At 58.9% G+C, this 19275-nt stretch overlaps 2 protein-coding genes across 2 annotated transcripts in view; one reads left to right on the top strand and one right to left on the bottom strand.

The window, feature by feature from the left end:
• Window positions 1-1790: 1790 nt before the first annotated feature.
• LOC311202963 (class I histocompatibility antigen, F10 alpha chain-like) overlaps window positions 1791-19275 on the top strand; it is a gene marked incomplete at both ends in the record, with an annotated part of 52398 nt that continues 34913 nt past the window's right edge. The window contains 4 exons of the mRNA XM_084277604.1: window positions 1791-1851; window positions 2348-2611; window positions 3324-3599; window positions 3676-3948. Of these exons, the coding sequence (XP_084133730.1) occupies window positions 1791-1851; window positions 2348-2611; window positions 3324-3599; window positions 3676-3948 (874 nt within the window). The remainder of the gene's footprint in view (window positions 1852-2347; window positions 2612-3323; window positions 3600-3675; window positions 3949-19275) is intronic.
• On the bottom strand, window positions 13725-17877 carry LOC311202819 (ADP-ribosylhydrolase ARH1-like). The gene is made up of 7 exons (XM_084277469.1): window positions 17840-17877; window positions 17539-17762; window positions 16428-16526; window positions 16238-16343; window positions 15343-15422; window positions 15088-15271; window positions 13725-14379 (listed from the first exon to the last, which is right to left on the bottom strand). Exons 1-7 carry the CDS (start codon window positions 17848-17850, stop codon window positions 14007-14009), a joined length of 1077 nt encoding a protein of 358 aa, XP_084133595.1. The 5' UTR covers window positions 17851-17877; the 3' UTR covers window positions 13725-14006.

Here is a 19275-nt window from a genome sequence, read left to right as displayed (position 1 = left end):
AGCTCAGAGCTCAACAGGTTTCATCACCCTGGGGCCAGGATGTGCCCCACAGGGCAGGAGATGGGACATCTTCCTCCTAGACATCCCATCCTTGGGAAGCACCAGCAGGGCCATGGCCAAGCTGAATCCCATGGAAACAGGCACTGGTGGGGCTGCAGCCCCAGCGCAGAAGGGCAGGATGGGGAGGCAGTGGCTGTGTTCAGGCAGCACCTGGGGGTTTGTGGGGGAGACTTTCTCCTGTCCTTCAGCCAGCTGGTGGTGATGGGCTGTGAGTAGAAGCTGTAAGCACAGCAGTGCAAGGTCAGGATCCTCTCAGCTTTCCTCTCCAGCACGGCCTGCCCATAGCTCAAGTATTTGCTCAGCCACTCAGGGCAGGTGCTCTCCATGTCGAAGGCAATGAAGTCCCTCCCATTGTAGGGGATTTGCCAATACCCCCTGGTGCTATTGTCCTCCAGGAGGTCACAGCTGACTATGCTCTGCAGTGTGTGAGCCCCCTCAGTGAAATGGGGCTGAGGGGCTGCTGCAGCCCTGGGCCTTCAGTGGGGCAAGGCCCCCCGGCAGCACCCCCCACTCCAGCTCTGTGTGAGGCCTGGGGAATTGGGCACTGAAACAAGAGCTGTCCCCACCCTGCCCCGGGCCCACAGCACTTGGGGCACCATGTAAAGCTGTGACACAGACACGCTGAACCCAGGGCGTGGGAGCCCCTCTGGTTCTGGGGGTCTTGACTGCCATGGGGATCATGAGGGCTTTGAACATCCAGCCCATCACCAGCAGTCAGAGTGCCAGGAGGAGCTGTGCTCCCAGCTTATTGACTGCCTACCTTGTCTCAGAGACAGGGCAGGATGAGAAGCTGAAATGTCCTTGACTGATTAGCAACAACTAAACACAGCTCTACACTCACTGCAAGATTAACATTAACTCTAACCCTGTTGAAAACGGGAGAGCAGCTGTCACAGAACCTCACAGAACAGGGCAGGACAGTGAGACAGGAAAAAGAAAAAAGAAAATAAAACAACAAAACCCCCACCTGAAAGCTCTCTGGCTCTAATGGACGTTAACAACCCACTGGTTCAGGGTGTTGCTCAGGATGTCAGTACTACACAATTGACTCAGAGCTCCTAAGATTTATACTTGATGACTCAAAGAGCACATAAGCGCTCACCAATGGGAGATGAGGTCTGTCAGTCTCTGCAGAAGGTTTTGTGGAGGTCAGTGTTGCTGATGTGGGTTTGGTGTACATTGCAGATGTGCGCAATGGTGGGGACCGGGCACAAGGGACATCGGGGTCAAGGGACACCTCCCTCAAGCCCTGGGGTTTGCCCACACTCCCCAGGAGGTTTTCACACTTGACCCATCTATTTCACCCACAAACCCCAAGGGTGTCAGAGCCAGGTGGGCAGAGCCATGGGACACCAGGCGCCTGGGTCCCCCTGGTACAGGCAGGTCTGGGGGTCTCAAGGTGCCCTAGGGGAAAGGTAGGAGAGTAGGGCCGGGGTGGAGGGCAGATCTGCGACTTGGGTGGGCCAGAGGTGTCCCCAGGCTGGGAGATACAGGCGATAAGGGGCCATGGTAGGGTCTGGGGCTCTGAGGAGGGGACGGGTAGGGGGGCGTTGGGGGACTGGGCAGTGCTGTGGGGGAGTCACTGGTAAGAAGCGTCTCAGGCTACCATTGGCTGGTGGGTGGTGGCAGAGCCAATCGCGGGGTGAGGGGCGGGGCTTGTGGCAAAGCTTTTCCCAGAGCAGGGCTCCTTATTCTCATGACATCGGGGACCCAGAGTGGAGCGATGAGCAATGGGGCTGGGCCGGGCGCTGGGGCTGCTGCTACTGGGAATCCTTGGCTGGGCAGCGTGTGGTGAGTGCGGGCGGGGACCCAGGAACCCCCCTGGATCCTGTTTCTTGACAACTGTTCTCCATTACCTGTGCACCAGACCACCCCAGGGCACAGGGACCCCCGGTCACACTCCCTGAAGACCAGGTCGCCCCTCGGAATACTTCCCTTCCACCACCTTCCATCCCCTTCCACCCTTTCCATCCCATTACAGATTTGTTTCTCTTTGATACCAGGGACACCCTTGGACCCCCTTCCTGGGAACCTTGGGTTTTTCACTGCCATGGCCCCCCTTCCATCATCACCAGGACCCCCTGGCTGCCCTTCATGGGAAGGAGGATCCCCTCCTGGACACATACCCCTCTCCAACAGACACTTCCCCTTGAAGTGGCACCCCACACCCCCAATCTGCTGCTCTGGGACTCCCACCCAGGCTCACTACCCAATCCTGCCCAAACCTTCACTATGGGCACCCTCACCCTGCACCCCCCACTCCTCACTGACCCCTGTGTCCCCACAGAGCTCCACTCCCTGCGCTACTTCCACACCGCAGTGTCAGAGCCCAGCCCAGGAGTACCCCAGTTTGTGTCCATGGGGTACATGGATGGGAACCTCATTTCGCGCTACGACAGCGAGAAGGGGAGGGCGGTGCCCCGGGCAGACTGGATGGCGGCCAACCTGGACCAGCAGTTCTGGGACCGGCAGACCCAGATTGAACAGACCAATCAGCAGATTTCCACAGTAAACCTGGACACACTGCAGAGCCACTACAATCAGAGTGGGGGTGAGTGTGGGCTGGGAAGGGGCTCTGTGGGATGGGAGATCTCTACTCCCTCCTCCCCCATGAAGACACTACCCTTCCTCATGCTACTGCCCTGGGATGTGCCGATCCTTCCCAGCCCAGTGCTGTTGGCAGAGCACTCCAAGCACCCCTGTTTCCCAGCCCCACACTCCATGGGATGCTTTGTGCCAGAGCCAGGGAGGATTCTGGGTGCCCCACCAAGCACATTCTGGCCTTCTCCCCACCATGCCCATCACCCCATCCCAGGCCTGGCTGCCACATCACAGCCCTCACCATCCTGTGGCAGTGAACACCCCCAGAACCAGAGGGACTCCCACCCCGTGTCCCAGCCCCTCACCATTCCTTTGTACACCCCACCCCAGAGCCAGAGGGGCTCCTACAACCCATGCCATCTGCTATCTGCTTGCTCACCCAGCATTCAGGACTCTGTCCCATCCCCTTGCTGTCACAGGGTGCCATGGGGCTGGGTGCCAGCTCAGCCACGCCCTGGGTCCAGGGGCTCTGCGTCACAGCTTTATGTGATGCCCCAAGTGCTGTGGGCCCTGGGCAGGGTGGGGGCAGCTCTCGTGTCAGTGCCCAATTTCCTTGGGGATCACACAGAGATGGAGTGGGGGGCACTGCGGGGGGGCCTTGCCCCACTGAAGGCCCAGGGCTGCAGCAGCAACTCAGCCCCATCTCCCTCGTCGTGTTTCAGGGGCTCACACACTGCAGAGCATGGTCAGCTGTGACCTCCTGGAGGACAATATCACCAGGGGGTGTTGGGAAATTGCCTATGATGGGTGGGACTTCATTGCCTTCGACATGGACACGATGACATTGACTGCGGCAGATGCAGCAGCAGAAATCACCAAGAGGAAGTGGGAGGCAGACAGGACTGCCATTAAGCACATGAAGGACTACCTGGAGAACATCTGCCCTGAGTGGCTGATGAAATATGTGAGCTATGGGCAGGCTGTGCTGGAGAGGAAAGGTGAGGGGAGATGGGGACCCTGGGGAGGGGCCAGCCTGGATGTGTGTGCCAGCCCTCACTGTCACCCCCTCCCCAGAGTCCCCCACGGTCCGAGTGTTGAAGAAGGAGACCCAGGGGAACCTGACCTTGCACTGCCGCGCTTACGGCTTCTACCCACGGCCCATCACCATCAGCTGGCTGAAGGACGGTGAGGTCAGGGACCAGGAGACCCAGCGGGGCAGCATCGTGCCCAACAGCAACGGCACCTACTACACCTGGGTGTCCATCGAGGCCCCTCCTGGGGAGCAGGACAAGTACCGGTGCCGTGTGGAGCACGCCAGCCTGGGCGAGCCGGGGGTCTTTGCGCGGCGTGAGTCTGGTGGCCTTGGGCACATGAAAGATTGGACTGGGGGGTTCCCCTTCAGCTCCTCACCACCCTGTTCATCCCCAGAGTCAGAGTCCAACTCATCGACCATCGTGCCGTGGGTGGTTGTTCCCCTTGTCATCCTGGCTGTCATTGCCATCACTGGATTCATCATCTGGAAGTGCAGATCAGGTAAAGCTCCAGGGTGTGGGAGGAAGGTAGATGACAGGGGGCTGGTAGGGGCTGTGGTCATGAGCCACAACTCTCTGTAGAGCCCCTGAGCGTGAGGGTAAAGTTCAGTGGATGTTGATGCCTCTTCCCCTCTTCTCTTATGTGCACTGTGCCCACAGTGAGCACGAGGTGGCAGCTCGCAGCTGTTTCTCCCTGGTAGGCACGGATGGGAGCTCTGGCAGCTTGGCCAAAGGTATGACATGGGACTGGGGGGGGGGGTGGATGGGGTAGGCCCAGCTCTCTGTGCTCCCCCTTGAGACCCATGGTCAGAGAGACACTGGGCTGCCTGCAGCGGATGCTGACACCACCATGGTAGAGGGTTGGGGACAGGGACTTTTCAGTGGGTGACACTGTCTCTTCCTCCCATCGTTGATCATGCTGCACCAGCACATGGTTTGTTACTGACCATGCTTGTGTTCTGGAGCAGCCGCTGCGCATACAGCAGCCCGGCTGCCCGGGATGTTGCTGGGCATCTCCTGATGATGGGAAATAGCGAATGATTCTTCTGTTTTTCCTTTGCTTCTCCACATGGCTTTTGCTTTTGCCTTACTGAACTACCTTAGTCTTGGTCCCCAGAGGTCTTTTTTCATCTTATTTTTCTTCCCTGCAGCTCAGGCACCTGATGCCACCGGTCATCACCCTGTGCCCACCTTGTGCAGGCACTTACCTTTTTGGCAGGAGAAGGGTGCAAGCACTCACCAACACCTCCTGCCTGTACTGCAGTCTCCTTCCTTACCACTTCTGTCTGTGTGGATGCATCAGGAGTCTTGGGGATGATTTTCTCTGTTGGACACTGGTTTTTGCTCTCAGAAGAGTCCCCACTATTTTGGCAGAGACCCAGAGCACTTCCCTGGGCTGTGGACCTAGAAGCAGACCTCGATCTCCCCTCTTTCAGTAGCAAACCATGGCCCTTGTCCTGCCACTTGGTAAAAGTCTCTCTCCATCTGTGTTCCTTCAAGTGAAGCTGCAGCAGTCACAGCCAGGCAGCTGGGCCTGGACATTGCTGCCTGGGCAGACCCCCATTATGTAGATGTCCAAGAACTGTGTCCCTGGAGAGCATCAAGACAAGGACCAAGGAAACCAGGTGGCTAAAGTTGGAGATGCTCTGGTACACCTAGAGTGGGAAGGTCGTCGTGAGCTGTTCGTAGTTCCATGGGCCTGTGGGACATGGGGGCTGAGACACCATGGACAGCTGGGCTCATGATGGCGAGTGGACCTGACCTGAGCACTGCAGCCATCACCCAGGTCATGCATCAAGGTTAATGATGCACCAGAATTGAGACAGTGAAGCTTCCTGGAGCAAAGGACAGTGGACAAGAGAATCCATCTCCAGGGCCTGAATTAGGGCCATCCCCTGCCACTGTCCCCTGAGATCTGTATCCCCAGCTTGCCCACCTCTGTGTGAGATGGGGGTCAGACTGGGGACACAGGGAGAATGAGTTTGGGGGGTCACCTCCTTCCTGTGATATAGCCCCAGGGCAGGTGGGTGATAACAGTGTGGGCACCCTCCTGGGTGGCTGCCACTGTCACCTGTGCCCAGCTCCAGCTCTCCGGTCCATACACGATGCTGTGTGGAGTGAGCAGGAGAAGAGCCGCAGCTCCTGGGGGATGGCAGCCACATGCAGCAGAGGGGATGGCTGGGGACACGGCAGGGATGCCAGGGGGGATACAGTGAGGATATGGGAGGGGATGTGATGGGGACACAGGTGGGACAGGGCTGGGAACACGTCAGGGATGTGGCAAGGAGATGGTGGGGATGGGTGTGGCAGTACTGCTACCCTGAGGGAGCAGCAGCATTAAACACCAGCCGAGCGAGCTGGCAGCAGAGTCTTGTGCCTCTTGGTCTGGTTTGGTTTTAAATCGGTTGGAAGCAGCAGCGCTGAGGGACTGACAGGCTGACTCCTGTTCTTCCCCCTGCTGTCAGAGTGGATCCAAAGAATGTTTATCAATAGATGCTTTATATAAATAAATAAATAAAATATATTTTTTATATATATATACCCCCCTCATGTAAATAAATATGAATATATATGAATATATATGTCACTGCAGGGGACTTGGAGGGGACATGGAGGGCAAAACTGAGGACACAGCAGGGATACAGTGATGACATGGCAGGGACGAGATGGGAACATGATGAGGACACAGCTGGGCATGTGGGGGAGACATCTGGGGACACAGCAGGGATGTGTTTGGGACATGGTAGTGATGGCTGGGGACATTGCAGGGACATGATGGAGATGTCCCATGGGTATGACAGGGATAGCTGGGGATGCACTGAGGACGGTTACTGACACGGTGTGCTGGTGAGTCATGGTAGGGATGGGTGGTGACACCGGGTGGCAGTGGGGACCTGTTGGGGATGGGTGGTGGCAACAGGTGGCAGTGAGGACCAGGGACAGGGGACAGGGGGACAGGGGGACATCGTGTGACAGGCGGTGGCAGCACCTGGCCATGCAGGTAGGCGTGCTGGCAGTCAGTGATGGGGTGACAGTCCAGTAGCACCCTCCCGGTCCTCGGTGGTTGCAGGCACAGGACCAGGGACACCAGGGGGATCTTATTATTTCAGGTGAAGCCGTTTATTGGGTGAAATCCCACAGATTAGAGACATTTGTTACTGCAAACGTGGCAAACTGAAAAACTGCTACTTGGTTACACACACTGTTCACACCCCACTGATTGGTTACTGATTATAACGAGTTCTGATAACCCATCTTATCCCTAAATATCCTTAGTTTACCTTTGATGCCTAAAAGCATCCGCACGTCGGCTGTGTGACCATCTTATTATGGCTGGTTCTTGACATGTTCCGGTACTCCCAAGTTCTTCCCATCACAACTCCTTGGTTTAGGGCAGCCTGTACCCCTGTCATCAAGGCCGCTGTGTTTTGGGAATGTGATTATTAAGTTCCTCTCAGCATGAGTAACTTGTCCTGTCTCATGGGCACACAAGGATGTTGTCAGGGCCTATGTTTTGGGTGAAGAGAGCTGGGCCGCTGCCAGGCCTGCTGTCTTCCCCAACAATTCCCCCTGTTTGTATTTGTGTTACAGAAACTGCCTGTAGAGATCTCTGCAGGGCCCTTTGCAGAAAGCTCAACAAACATGGCAGTAAGAGTAAGACAACCACTACAACTGCTAAAATCAGCAATCCGGTTCTGGCCAGTGACAATACCCATCCTGACATTCCCCACCCATGAAACCAATTGTCCAATCCAAAGAATCCATTTTCTTGATGTATCTTTTGTGTTTGATCTATTAATTTCTGAATGCTGGCATGAATGGACTGAGAGTGGTCAGACAGGTTCCTGCAGCACGTGCCATCAGAGTCTTGACACCCGTGTCCGTGAGCCAGTGATAGGAAATCAGTTGCTGCAGGATTCTGTGAGGGGGCAGGTCTCACAGAATCCACATCCGTAGCCTCAGCTACCTTTGCTGTTGTATTTGTTTGCTTTGCCAGTCAGGAGTGTCAGGAGTGTCTGGGTGTAGGTAACAGCAGCTTCTCTTCTGGTACAGGCAGCCATTATTGTCAGTGACCTTAGGCTGTGGGGAAGTCACTATTTCACTCATTTTCAGGCATATTTCAAAGACTGTTAAGTAGTTCAATATTTCCCATAACAAAACTCAAGTCCACTGTGGCTGCACTTGGAACACTTGAGTTCAGTTCCTGGGATCAGGATCCCATCCTGGTTCATGTAGACTTGCTTTCTTCTGGATCCACAGCTTTATCCACTTGGCTGGTCCCCACTTGGTTCCCATATCTGTAATGACACAGGCAGATCTCCTTCCCCAAGTTGTAGCTGTAACTTCATTCCTTACTAACACCTGACATTGACTTTCTTTGATCCCTTCCAAACCTCCTTTCAAACCTACTCCATGTTTCACCATTGGAGGTACCAAACTGTCCTGTGGCAGACTTAAATAATGTTTAGTTGATCAGCTGCAGAGATCTCCTTCTCTCCCCCTTTTTGTTTGTGAAGCAAACGCTTGAGAGTTTGATTCATACATTCCACCATGGCCTGGCCTGTGAGCGAATGTGGTGTCCCTGTGACATGGGTAATGCCCCAGAACTGGCAGAAGGTTTGTGTTGCCTGTGCTCTATATCATGGGCTGTTGTCGGTTTTGATTTCAGGGGGTACCCCAAGTGCTGCTGTGGCAGAGCACATGTGGTGTGGGACGTTTACTGGATTCCCCTGTTTGTGCAGTAGCCCCACAGTGCCAGAGAAAAGGGATCTAGACAAACATGGACATACTTTTGCCCACCAAATTCTGGGATGTGTGTAACATCCATTTGCCAGACTTCTAGTGGGGCTGTGCCACGAGGATTGACACCAGGGGCAAGGCCACTGGTGAACTGCTGACAGTCCAGGCACGACTGTACAAGCCCTTTAGCCTCAGCAACTGACAGGTGGTGTTGTCGTTGAAGCTCCCTGGCAGATTGATGAAAGGATTCCTGTGATCTCCGAGCCTGTGCACAGCGCTCTGCTGAGGGAGCAGCCCACGCTGGTGCTGCCAACCTGTCTGCTCTCTGATTGCCTCTGCCAGACCCTGAGTTAGTCCCGTGTGGCTGCCAATATGGGTAATAAAGTGCTGATGCTGTTGGTTAGACAGGAGGAGCCAGAATTCCTTAAACAATCTATATAATCTCTCATCTGAAACCCCTTTCAATAGTGCCTGTTCCATTCGGGTCACTATTCCCACCACACACAGGGAGTCACAGACCAGAGGAACCGGTTCGGCTTTCCGCTTGTCACACACTCTCACAACCGCCTGCAGCTCCAGCTGCTGATTGAGGCTTGGGCTCCTTTGAATAGCAAATCCTGCCATTTCCCATGCTCCTGCCATGGAATCGCAGCCTTCTGAGCTCTTCCCCCTGCATCAGTGAACACTGGAACACCCCGAACCGCACACCCAGACAACAAGGGCTTTTCTTCTGTTGGACAGTTCTGTGCTGCTGTAGAGATTCTGTGTGGTGGGTAATGCACTTTCACTTCCCCTGTGTGGTCTAATAAAGCTATTTGCAGGGCAGTGCTGTTCCTCAAGGCCCAAGCTAAATACTCTGCTGCTGATGGAACAACAATAAATGTGGGTTCTGTTCCTGCAGTTTCTACTACGTGATTGTGGGCTTTTACACTGACCTGGGCTGTTGCCTCCAAACACAGAGTTACAGTTCCCTTTGGCTGCATGGGCAGGAACACCCATTCTAACAGCCTGAAGGGATCTTTGTCATTAGTCCACTGCATTATAATAGCAAACACATGTTCTGTTTGATTAACGACTGTGACTCCTATGTCCCACTCAGCATCCCATCCATGGGTATATGTATTTTTGATTTTGTTACTAACGACTTCCAGGGCCTTTTTAGCTTCTTCTGACAGGATTCTGGATGCTCCTGCACCACCTCCTCCCTTTAGCAATGCCACTACAGGTTCCAGTGCCCTATTCGTAATGCCACACAATGGTCTAACCCAGTTAGTATCTCCAAGCAGCTTTTGAGCATCATTTAACGTGCTGACCTCAGCTGGGATCTCAATCCTTTGGGGTGTTACGGTACTTTTATCAATCTGCCACCCCAGAGATTCCCACACTGGCTTCTTTTGAATTCTCTCTGGAGCAATCTGTAACCCCTTGCTTTCCAAATGCCCTGTCAACTCATGAATCAAACATTCAATGTCCAAGTTTTTTCCCACAATCAATACCTCATCCGTGTGATGATAAAAGATGAGATCAGGATGGGCTCTTCGTACTGGAGCAAGTGCCCAGGCTACATAAGCCTGGCACACAGTGGGTGAATTTTTCATGCCTTGTGGGAGCACCACCCAATGACACCTTTCCATGGGTTCAGTTTTGTTTACAGTAGGGACTGAAAAGACAAATTTCTCATAATCATCAGGGTGTAAAGGACCCTAATTTAAACGTCCCAATTTTTAGGTCTCACGTCTGGAGGTGGCAGACCGAGCTGCGAAGCTCCCGCATCTTCCATCACTTCACTGACTTTTCTTACCTCGTGCACCAAGCGCCATCTCCCGTCCTGTTTAGGGATGGTAAAAATAGGCGAGTTCCACGGGCTTGGGGAGGGCTGGATGTGTCCCTTGGCCAGTTGCTCCTCTATTCAATCCTGGAAGTGGGCAAGTTTTTCTTTAGGAAGCGGCCATCGCTCGACCCAAACGGGGGGTTGTGTTTCCCAGGTGAATTTTCAAGGAAGCTGCCCACTTTCAATGGTCGCCATCCAAACTCCTTCTGCTCTGTGCCCAGCCTTGCTCTCAGTGGATAAACGCATCCCTGAGCCTGTGGCACATCCCAACAAACGCTGCCAACCGATTCATCAGGAGACAGTGATTTCTGGGGGAGTTGGGTGGGAGGTGTGGATGGGAGCGGTGGGTGTAGAGACCAAGTGGGTCCCTGATCCGATGGCTGACAAGGCAGATTCTGGCCAGGCGGCTTCTGGACCGTCTCTGTGGGGCTTTTGTCCCTGTGCACAGGCTCCTTGTCAGTGTCCATGGGCTCAGAGAAGGGGGGAAGAATGAAAAAAGAGTGGAAAGAGAGAGAGAGAGAGAGAGAGAGGTTGCAATCTCTCCCACCACAGAGCTGCAGTGTCCTGTCAGTCCAGTGTCTTCAGGTCCAGTGGGGGAACGTTCCCTCCACATTGGTCACCTCTGTTCTTTTATTGTGTTGTATTCACTCCTTCCAGGAATCAATCAGCATATTCCAAGAGCTACTTTGTTTAGCCACCCCCCACAGTGGTGGTGTGCCTGCCCAGTACCGTCGCTGGGAGGTTTCAGGTGGTCTTCAGGGGTCTCCAGGCCCCTCTCTCTTCCAGACCCCGGGTCTGGGCACATGCACAGGGCTTGGGTTAAATTCACTCAGCTCTGCATTGGGGGCCATAGGAAGGCAGGAAGCATCTGGTCTTGCAGTGTGACCATTGCTGCAGTGCTGACAGTGGGGAGAGCTGGTGGTGGAATGTTCCTGCAGGGTTGAGACAAACACCTGACACAGTCTCTGAATTGTTGGAGACGGTCCCCTACACCACCCTCTGGCTCCACAGGGCTGTTTCCTTCATGGGACGCCAGGGTGGCATGAATGACAGGAGGTCAAGCAAGGAAGAAGGACAAGAGGGAGCATGTTCCCAGCAGCTAACAGCACCCAATGAACTCTGGCATTTATACTTCTTAAAATGTCCATTTCTTCCTGCTGGAACAGGCTGCCCAGAGAGGTGGGGGATGCTCAGTCCCGGGAGGTGTTCAGGGCCGGGCTGGATGGGGCCCTGGGCAGCCTCGTGTGGATCTACACGATGTGCAGAGCGGGAGCGGGGAGAACCTTCCCCTCGGCTCCCGCTGCTCCATCCCCGGGGGCTCGGGGAGCTTCGCAGCGCTCGGCTGAGTGTCCGGTGCTGGGAACCAGGGGGGAAGACTGGGGGGGAGCGGGCGGGGGAGGGGGCGGGGGTGGGAGTGGGGGAGGGAAGGTAAAGGAAGGATAAGGACGGGCGGGAGGAGCAGGAAGGGGGAAGGAAGAAGCTGGGTGCTGTTTGGGGAGGACAGCGGCCAGAGCAGCGGCTGGAGAGGGGCGTGTCCATGCAAATCGAGAGCATCGGGGCGCGCACGGGCTGCTGGGAGTGCTCGGTGCGGAGTTCTCCGCCGGTTTTCCGGAGTCGGGAGCAGCGAATCCCGGCGGGAAGAGGCGGGATAGGCAGGGGAATGCGAATGGGAGCGGGACCTGAGGGTGTTTTGGAGCCGCTGTGGAGCATCCGTGAGTTGTGTGAGTGCCGGCGGGGGTGTGTGGAGGTGCTGCGGGGATAACCAGGGGATATGCAGGTCTCCACCTGTAGGATGCTGGGAAGCAAAGGGGGGCTGAATATCTCGCGCTCACCGTGGGGGATCAACGCTGGGGCAGAGTTGTGTCTCCCCAGAGTGGCTGAAGTCCGGTAGCAGCAGGAGCAGCTGCTCCTGGAGGAACTGGTCTTACTGGTGAACCAGTGGGACCAGCTGGTGCGGGAGCTGGACTGGTGCGGGTGGACGTGAGAGTCCCGAGGGGGAGGATGATGATGGGCGGGGTGTCCGACCCCCTCTGCCCCTCCCTTCCCCTCCCTGCAGGGCGCAGGAGGAGGATGCTCAGCCTGGAGCGAGGCCTCAGCCAGCAGCGCCGCAGCTTCCCTCGCAGGGAGACCTGTGTCATCACCTGAGGGAGCACACACGGGACACCCCCCGCCCACCACCAAAGGCGGGGAGGATGAGGAGGAAGAAGGAGCAGCAAAGCCCTTGCGATCTGACCCCCATCCCCAGGCCCCTCTGCCGCTGCGGGAGGAGGTGGGGGAAAATGGGGCAGCCTCCCAACCAGCCCCCCGAAACCCAACATTCCCCACAAAGATTCACACACCCCACCAACACCCCCTGGGGATTCTCCTCTCCCAGGACCCCCCAACACCCCAAAGCCTTGACGCTGCTTCCTACAGGCCCCCCCTTCCTCCCCACCTGCCCCCCTCCCCTTTACCTCCCCCCTGAGCTCCACCCAGGCCCCCCTTCCTCCCCAGCTGCACCCTCCCCACTTTACCCCCCCAATAGCCCCCAACAAGCCCCATCCACACATTAAATCTTTATTGCTTCTGGCTGCACTCAGTGACCTCTGGGGAAGGGTTGGGGGGGCGGGGGGAGTCCCAGGGGAAGGAGGTGTCCCGTGGGGGGTCCCTCAGGTGATGACACAGGTGGGGTGTCACCAAAGACTCCCCAGTGAGATACAGATGGGGTGACACCAAAGACTCCCCAGTGAGACACATCTCACCTGACACTGAGTTACTCATTCTGGGTCCATCTTTCAATTTTGGCTCTCCAACAAGCTCCTCCAGCTCCCAGCCTGGCACCCTCCAGTGTCCAACTGGTCCCTGAGCACAATGTCACGTGGTTTGGACATCCTTGTCATGGGATTGTCATCCTGCCTTGGAGTAATTAAGCCTGGGAACCCATCAGCCACGGGCTGGGAAACCCCAGCATCCAACCTCCAGAGGGGCCCATCACCACTGTGGTGTTTAACAGTGCTGGGCCACCATCTCTTTGGGATCCCTTGACTCCAAGACCCCTTGGGCACATCACCTTTGGGGTGATTAACCACAGTGGTCCGCCCCTCCTTCAGCCCATCACCCTCTGGATGCTGAGCCCTGGGGGCCCAGCACTTTGTCTTTCAAAAGACCTTCAGGCTGTGGTGCCCACTAAGGTGCCCACAAGAAGCCACCAGAAGAGTCTTCTACCATCCTGGGTGGCATCTGCAGGGCTTGTGGGCTCCTTCCTCTCCACCCATCACTGATGATGATGATGAGCCCACCCTTTGAACACGGGGCCCAAGTTCTGGGCTACCAGGAGAAGAGACTGAGCGACTGTGAGAGCCCAGTGAAGGGCCCCTGAGCTGCTCCATGTCTGGATGCCTCTTGGAGAAGCTGGTCAGCCAGAACTGACCAGCCCAGAGAAGGTTTGGCTGCAGGAGGTCTGCCCATGTGACATCTCAGCCATGGCAGTGACAGGACAGGAGGTGCATGACACAAATCTGGACAGACAGTGATTTGGGAAGATGCTTTTTTACTGTGGGGGTGCCCAAGGCTCTTTGGGGAGATTCTGGGGTCTCTAAGAGTGGAGGGAAGTAGGGCCAGCAGGATGGGGCTGTGGTGGTCTCCAGGGCTTCTTTGAGCCCTTGAAGGGCATTGCTTGCCCCTAGGATCTCCCAGGGCTGTTTGGGACCCCTTCAGGACCCCACAACAGTCCCAGCTCCCCCTGGGGTACAATGGTGTTTCCCTGGGCAGGGGACAGGAGGTGGCACAGGCCAGATTGGGCGGGGGGGGGGGGGGTGTGGAGCTCAGCATCCCCCCCAGGCCAGCGTGTGGAGGCGGTGGGCAGCATCGCGCAGCCGCCCGCGGTGCTCGAGGCAGCGGTGCAGCCCAGGGGGGACCTGGGCCAGCCCCCAGCGCAGCCCCCAGCACCCCGCGGCGATGGTCCCCGTCGAGTCGCTGTCCCCGCCGTGCAGCACCCCCCTGGCACAGAGGTCCTCCCAGCACCCCCCGGCTGCCAGCAACGCCTCCAGGGCCACCATGGGCGCATCGTGGCCGCTGCGCCCCGGCCACCCCTGCAGTGCCCAGCCCAGGTACGCTGCGTCCCGCTCGGCCGGGGAGGGCAGGGGGGGCAGCGTCGCTGGGCCACCGCCCTCCAGAAGGCCCCGGGACTCCAGGTACCTGCGGGGACATGGAGGTCACTGGGAGCACTGGGGGCCCTGGGAATGCCGGGGGGCAGCAGGGACATGGGGGGATTGGGGGCAGCAGGGACAGTGGGGGAATGGGGGAACTGGAGTCAGCGGGGATGTCACTGGGGATGTCACTGGGGTCACTGGTGACATCGTAGCAGTGGATGCAGTGGGGACACTGGTCACAGCAGGGAAACCAAGAGCACTGGGGATACTGGGGACACTGGGGGCAGAGGGGGTGTTCAGCACTCCTCAGACACGCTTCCAGTGTTGAGGGTGGCAACACTGGAGGGGTCCTGGGGATACTGGAGGGATGCTGGGGACACTGGGGGCATTCTGGGAGCACTGGAGTGACCTTGGGGACACTGGGGGCAGCAGGGACACAGTGGGCACTGGTGACCCTGCAGATTGACTGGGCACCAGGGACGGCAGTGACACCAGTGACAGTGGGGCAGGGGACACTGGGGACACTGAGGCACTGGCACAGCACAGTGACACCAGTGACAGTGGGGCAGGGGACACTGGGGACATCGAGGCTCTGGCACAGCACAGTGACACCAGTGCGCTGCGCTGCCAGGACTGGGAGAGAGCCTTGTGCCAATGGGTGATGCCAGCAACCCACTGACCCCCTCCCGGTATCCCCACCACCCCCTCCCAGTGCTCCCAGTGACCCCAGCGAACCCTCCCAGTGCCCCCTCACCGGTGCCAGGCATCCCTGAAGAAGGGCCAGGCCTCAGCATTGTCCCCCACAGCCACCCCGGCACTTTCCACGTAGTCCCAGGCCAGGGGCAGGACCCGCATCAGCTCAGCCCCCCAGCGCTCCGGGGGCTCCCCCCGAGCCCCCAGCGCCCCAAAAAGGGCCACCGCCAGTGCCCCGAGGTACCCTGTGTGGATGGGGCTTTCAGAGGGGCTCCAGCGTGTCCCCCTGCCCTGCCCCCTCCTGCCTGGCACCCACCTGTGGGGTGGTGGTGGGTCATGCGCCCACTCTCGATGCTCACCCGGATCAGCGTCGGCAGCTCCCGGGCGTGCGGGTACCTACACCGGCACCACCCTGTGCCCCCTGGGCCGGGACCCCCGTCCCGATGCTGCCCCCCCCTTGGCCCTGATGTGCTGTTCCCCCATTTGCCCCTCCCCCCATGGCCCATCCCCCACACTCCTGTACGCCCCGTCCCCCCCATGTCCCCTATCCCAGCCTGACACCCTCATATCCCCACCCCCCAACTCTGACACCCCCATGTCCCCCCCTCCGTGTCCCCATGTCCTCTTGTCCAGACACCCCCGTCCCCGTGACCGCCTGTAACCCCCCTCAGCCCTTCCACCCCCGACCCCTGTCCCCGCCATGAAACCTCCCCAATCCCTGACAGACCCCCCTCCCTGAGCCCCCTGTGCCCCCCCATATCCCTACCCCTAGCCCGGACACCCCTCCCCGAGCCCCCTGTGCCCCATGTCCCCGCCTAGACCCTCCCCGAACCCTTTGTGCCCCCCATGTCCCTGTCCCCAGCCCTGAGCCCACCCAACCCCCTGTGCCCACCCATGTCCCCGCCCCTAACCCTCCCCAAAAATCCTTGTACCCCATGTCCACCCCCCCAGCCCTGACCCCTCCCCGAACCCCCGTGCCCCCCATATCCCCGCCTGTAACCCTCCCCAAAAATCCCTGTACCCCCATGACCCCGCCCAGACCCTCCCCAACTCTCTGTGCCCACCCATGTCCCCAACCCCAACCCTGAACCCCCCCCACCCCCCTGTACCCCCATGTCCCCCCCCAGCCCTGCCCCCTCCCCGAACCCCCTGTACCCCCATGTCCCTGCCCCAGCCCTGACCCCCCCCAACCCCTGTGCCCCCCGCCCCACCTGAGGCCTATGGCCAGGCTCCGCATGGCGGCCCCGCACCCGCTGCCCGTGGGGTTGAAGGGGATGCGGTACCCCGCCGGCTCCCCAGGCCGCAGCTGCGAGGTGCCTGGCGGGGGGGGTTGGGGTGAAGGGTTGGGGCCGTGAGACCCCCTGACCTGACCCCCCCGGCCCCCCCCGGCCCCCCACTCACCCAGGATACTGGTGGGGCCCGGCTTGCGGCCCTCCATGTCGCTCATGGCGGCCACGTAGCGCTGAGCCAGCTCCTGCAGCAGGGCTTCCCCCTCCAGCCCTGGGGGCACGGCGTGAGGCCCCTCTGGGCGGGGGCACCCACAGCCCTCCCCCGGACCCCTCGAATGCAGGGACATGTGGGCACACCCCCCACTGATTTCCCCTCCCCGCCACTGACCCCCCAAAGCTTTGGGGTACAATAGAACCCACCCCCAGGAAAGGGGAGATGGGGAACACCCCCCGTGGGGTTTTGGGGGGACATTCAGAGACTCCCTGGAGCCCCCACTCCTCAGGGGGTGGTTGGGGGCACCTAAAAGCCCCCCCCCCAGTTTGAGTCAGGGTGATAATGGTGACCTGCCCCCCCCTTCAGAAATCCCCCAAAGAAATAAGGTCCCCCCAAGATCTCCATGTACAGCCCAGGCGTACAGCAGGGAATCCCCCCACACCCCTCCCTCCCATTCCTGGGGTACATTGGGGACCCTTCCCTGCATCTGTGGGGGCCTATGGTGAGATCCCCCCCATAACCCCCCCCCCCCGATCTCTGAGGAACCCCCAGACCCCCCCCATACACCCCAGAGGTATACCCCCCCACACTCACCCCCATCCCTGGGGTACAATGGGGACCCGCCCCCCCCTGCATCTGTGGGGTGCAACGGTGAGATCCCCCCCCATAAAAATCCCCCCAAGCTTTGAGGAACCCCCAAACCCCCCCCTGTACAGCCCCCCCCCACACCTCCCCCATCCCTGGGGTACACTGGGGACCCTCCCCTGCATCTGTGAGGTGCAATGCGGAGATCCCCCCCAAAAAAATCCCCCCAAGCTCTGACAACCCCCAAAACCCCCCTGTACAGCCCAATGGTATACCCCCTCATGCCCCCCCCAGCCCTGGGGTACAAGGGGGACCCTCCCCTGTATCTGTGGGGTACTGTGTTGACATCCCCCCCCATAAACATCCCCCCAAGCTCTGAGAACCCCCAGACCCCCCCGTACAGCCCCCACCCCCCCACCCCCCCATTCCTGGGGTACACTGGGGACCCCCCCCCGCATCTGAGGGGTGCAGTGGGGGGCACAACCTGTGGCCAGGCCCTCGGCAGTCGCAAGGTGCAGGACGGTGTCATCGCTGACGGGCCACTGCGGGGGCTCGAGGGTGATGGCCCCCAGCCCTCCCAGTTCAGCCAGTTCGGCGTGGATCTGGGCTCCGGAGGTGCAGTACTCCCAGAGACCCCCCCGGTAGCCCAGCGCGTCCCCCACCCCGCTCAGCACCATGGCGGCTTCGTAGGCTTCCAGCGAAGGGACGCTGCGGTGAGGGGCTTCAGGGGGGGCTCAGATGTGGGGGGACACCAGGGCCCACCCCCACTTCCCCGGGATACTCACGTCTCCTCCATGGCGGGACCAGGTGCCCCTCAGGGTTCAGGCACAGGGCCAGCGCCAGGAGGGTGAGGGTGTCCCTGGGAGTGGGGGGACTCAAGGGGGGGTCCCTGTAACGTTGGGGGTGGGAGGGGAGGGATCCCAGGAGGGGTGGTGGGAAGGGAAGGGAAGAAGTCCCCAAACTGAACTGAGGGGGGGCAGGGGGTCTTGGTGGGGGGACCCAGAGGGACGAGGAGAGGGTGGCAGAAAGCAAAGGGCTGGGGGTACCCCAAGGAGCCCCTGAATTGGAGGGGGAGGAGGGGGGCTGGGGGTGGTCTCAGCGAGCCCTGGAGGGGGTGGGGGAGCAGAATGAAGGTTCATCCCCACAGAGAAATGTCCCAGATTTATTCCCCTGGGCCACAGTTTTGGGTGAGACCCCCCAATCCACCCCTCCCATCCCCCCTGGATTGGGCCCCGTTCCCACCCAATTAAGGGGTTTGGTTAATTAATAAAGTGGCTCATGGCAGCGAGAGGGTCGGTCTGTGGGTCACATCCAGGGTGGGGCTGGACACCCCCAACCCTGTCCCTGTTGACCCCCAGAGATCCTCCCCAGCCCCCCCAGGACCCCCAAAGGTCCCAGCTCCCCCAGGTACAATGGGGGACAGGAGGTGGCACAGGCCAGAGTGGGGGGCTCAGCATACCCCTGAGGCCAGTACAGGGGGGACACGCGCCAGCCCCCCCAGCCCCCCCAGCGCTGGTCCCCGTCCAGTCGCTGTCCCCGCCGTGCGGCACCCCCCTGGCACAGAGGCCCCCCCAGCACCCACAGGCTGCCAGCAGCCTCCAGGGCCACCATGGGCCAGCACGGCTGGGGAGGGGGAGGGAAGGGGGGGCAGCGTTGCTGGGCCCCCACCCCCCAGAAGGCCCCGGGACTCCAGGGACCGGCAGGTGAGGGACCCTCTGGGCCACCCAGACCCCTGGGGGTACCCACAACCCTCCCCATAGGGTGACTGTAGGGTGTCCTCAGGGGATCTATAGGGTGTCTATAGGGTGCCCGCAGGGGATCTATAGGGTGTCTGTATTGTCCCCACTGGGTGTCTATAGGGTTCCCATAAGGTTTCTATAGGGTGCCAATAGGGTAGCTGTAGGGTGGCTATAGGGTGCCTGTATAGTGCCCATTGGGTGTCTATAGGGTTCCCATAAGGATCCTACAGGGTGTCAATAGGGTATCTATAGGGTGCCTATAGGGTATCTGTAGGGTGTCTATAGGGTGCCCACAGGGGAGCTGTGGGGTGCCTGTATTGTGCTCATTGGGTGCCTATAGTGTTTCCATAAGGCTCCTATAGGGTGTCATTAGGGTATCTATAGGTTGTCCATAGGGGATCAATAGGGTGTCTATAGGCTGTCTGTGGGGTACCTATATTGTGACCATTGGGTGTCTATAGGGTTCCCATAAGGTTGCTATA

This window comes from Gallinula chloropus (assembly GCF_964237585.1).
Source record: "Gallinula chloropus genome assembly, chromosome: 32".
In the NCBI taxonomy this organism is placed as follows: domain Eukaryota; kingdom Metazoa; phylum Chordata; class Aves; order Gruiformes; family Rallidae; genus Gallinula; species Gallinula chloropus.
The sequence above is the reverse complement of the archived record's forward strand: the minus strand, read 5'-3'. Positions and strand labels throughout refer to the sequence as shown.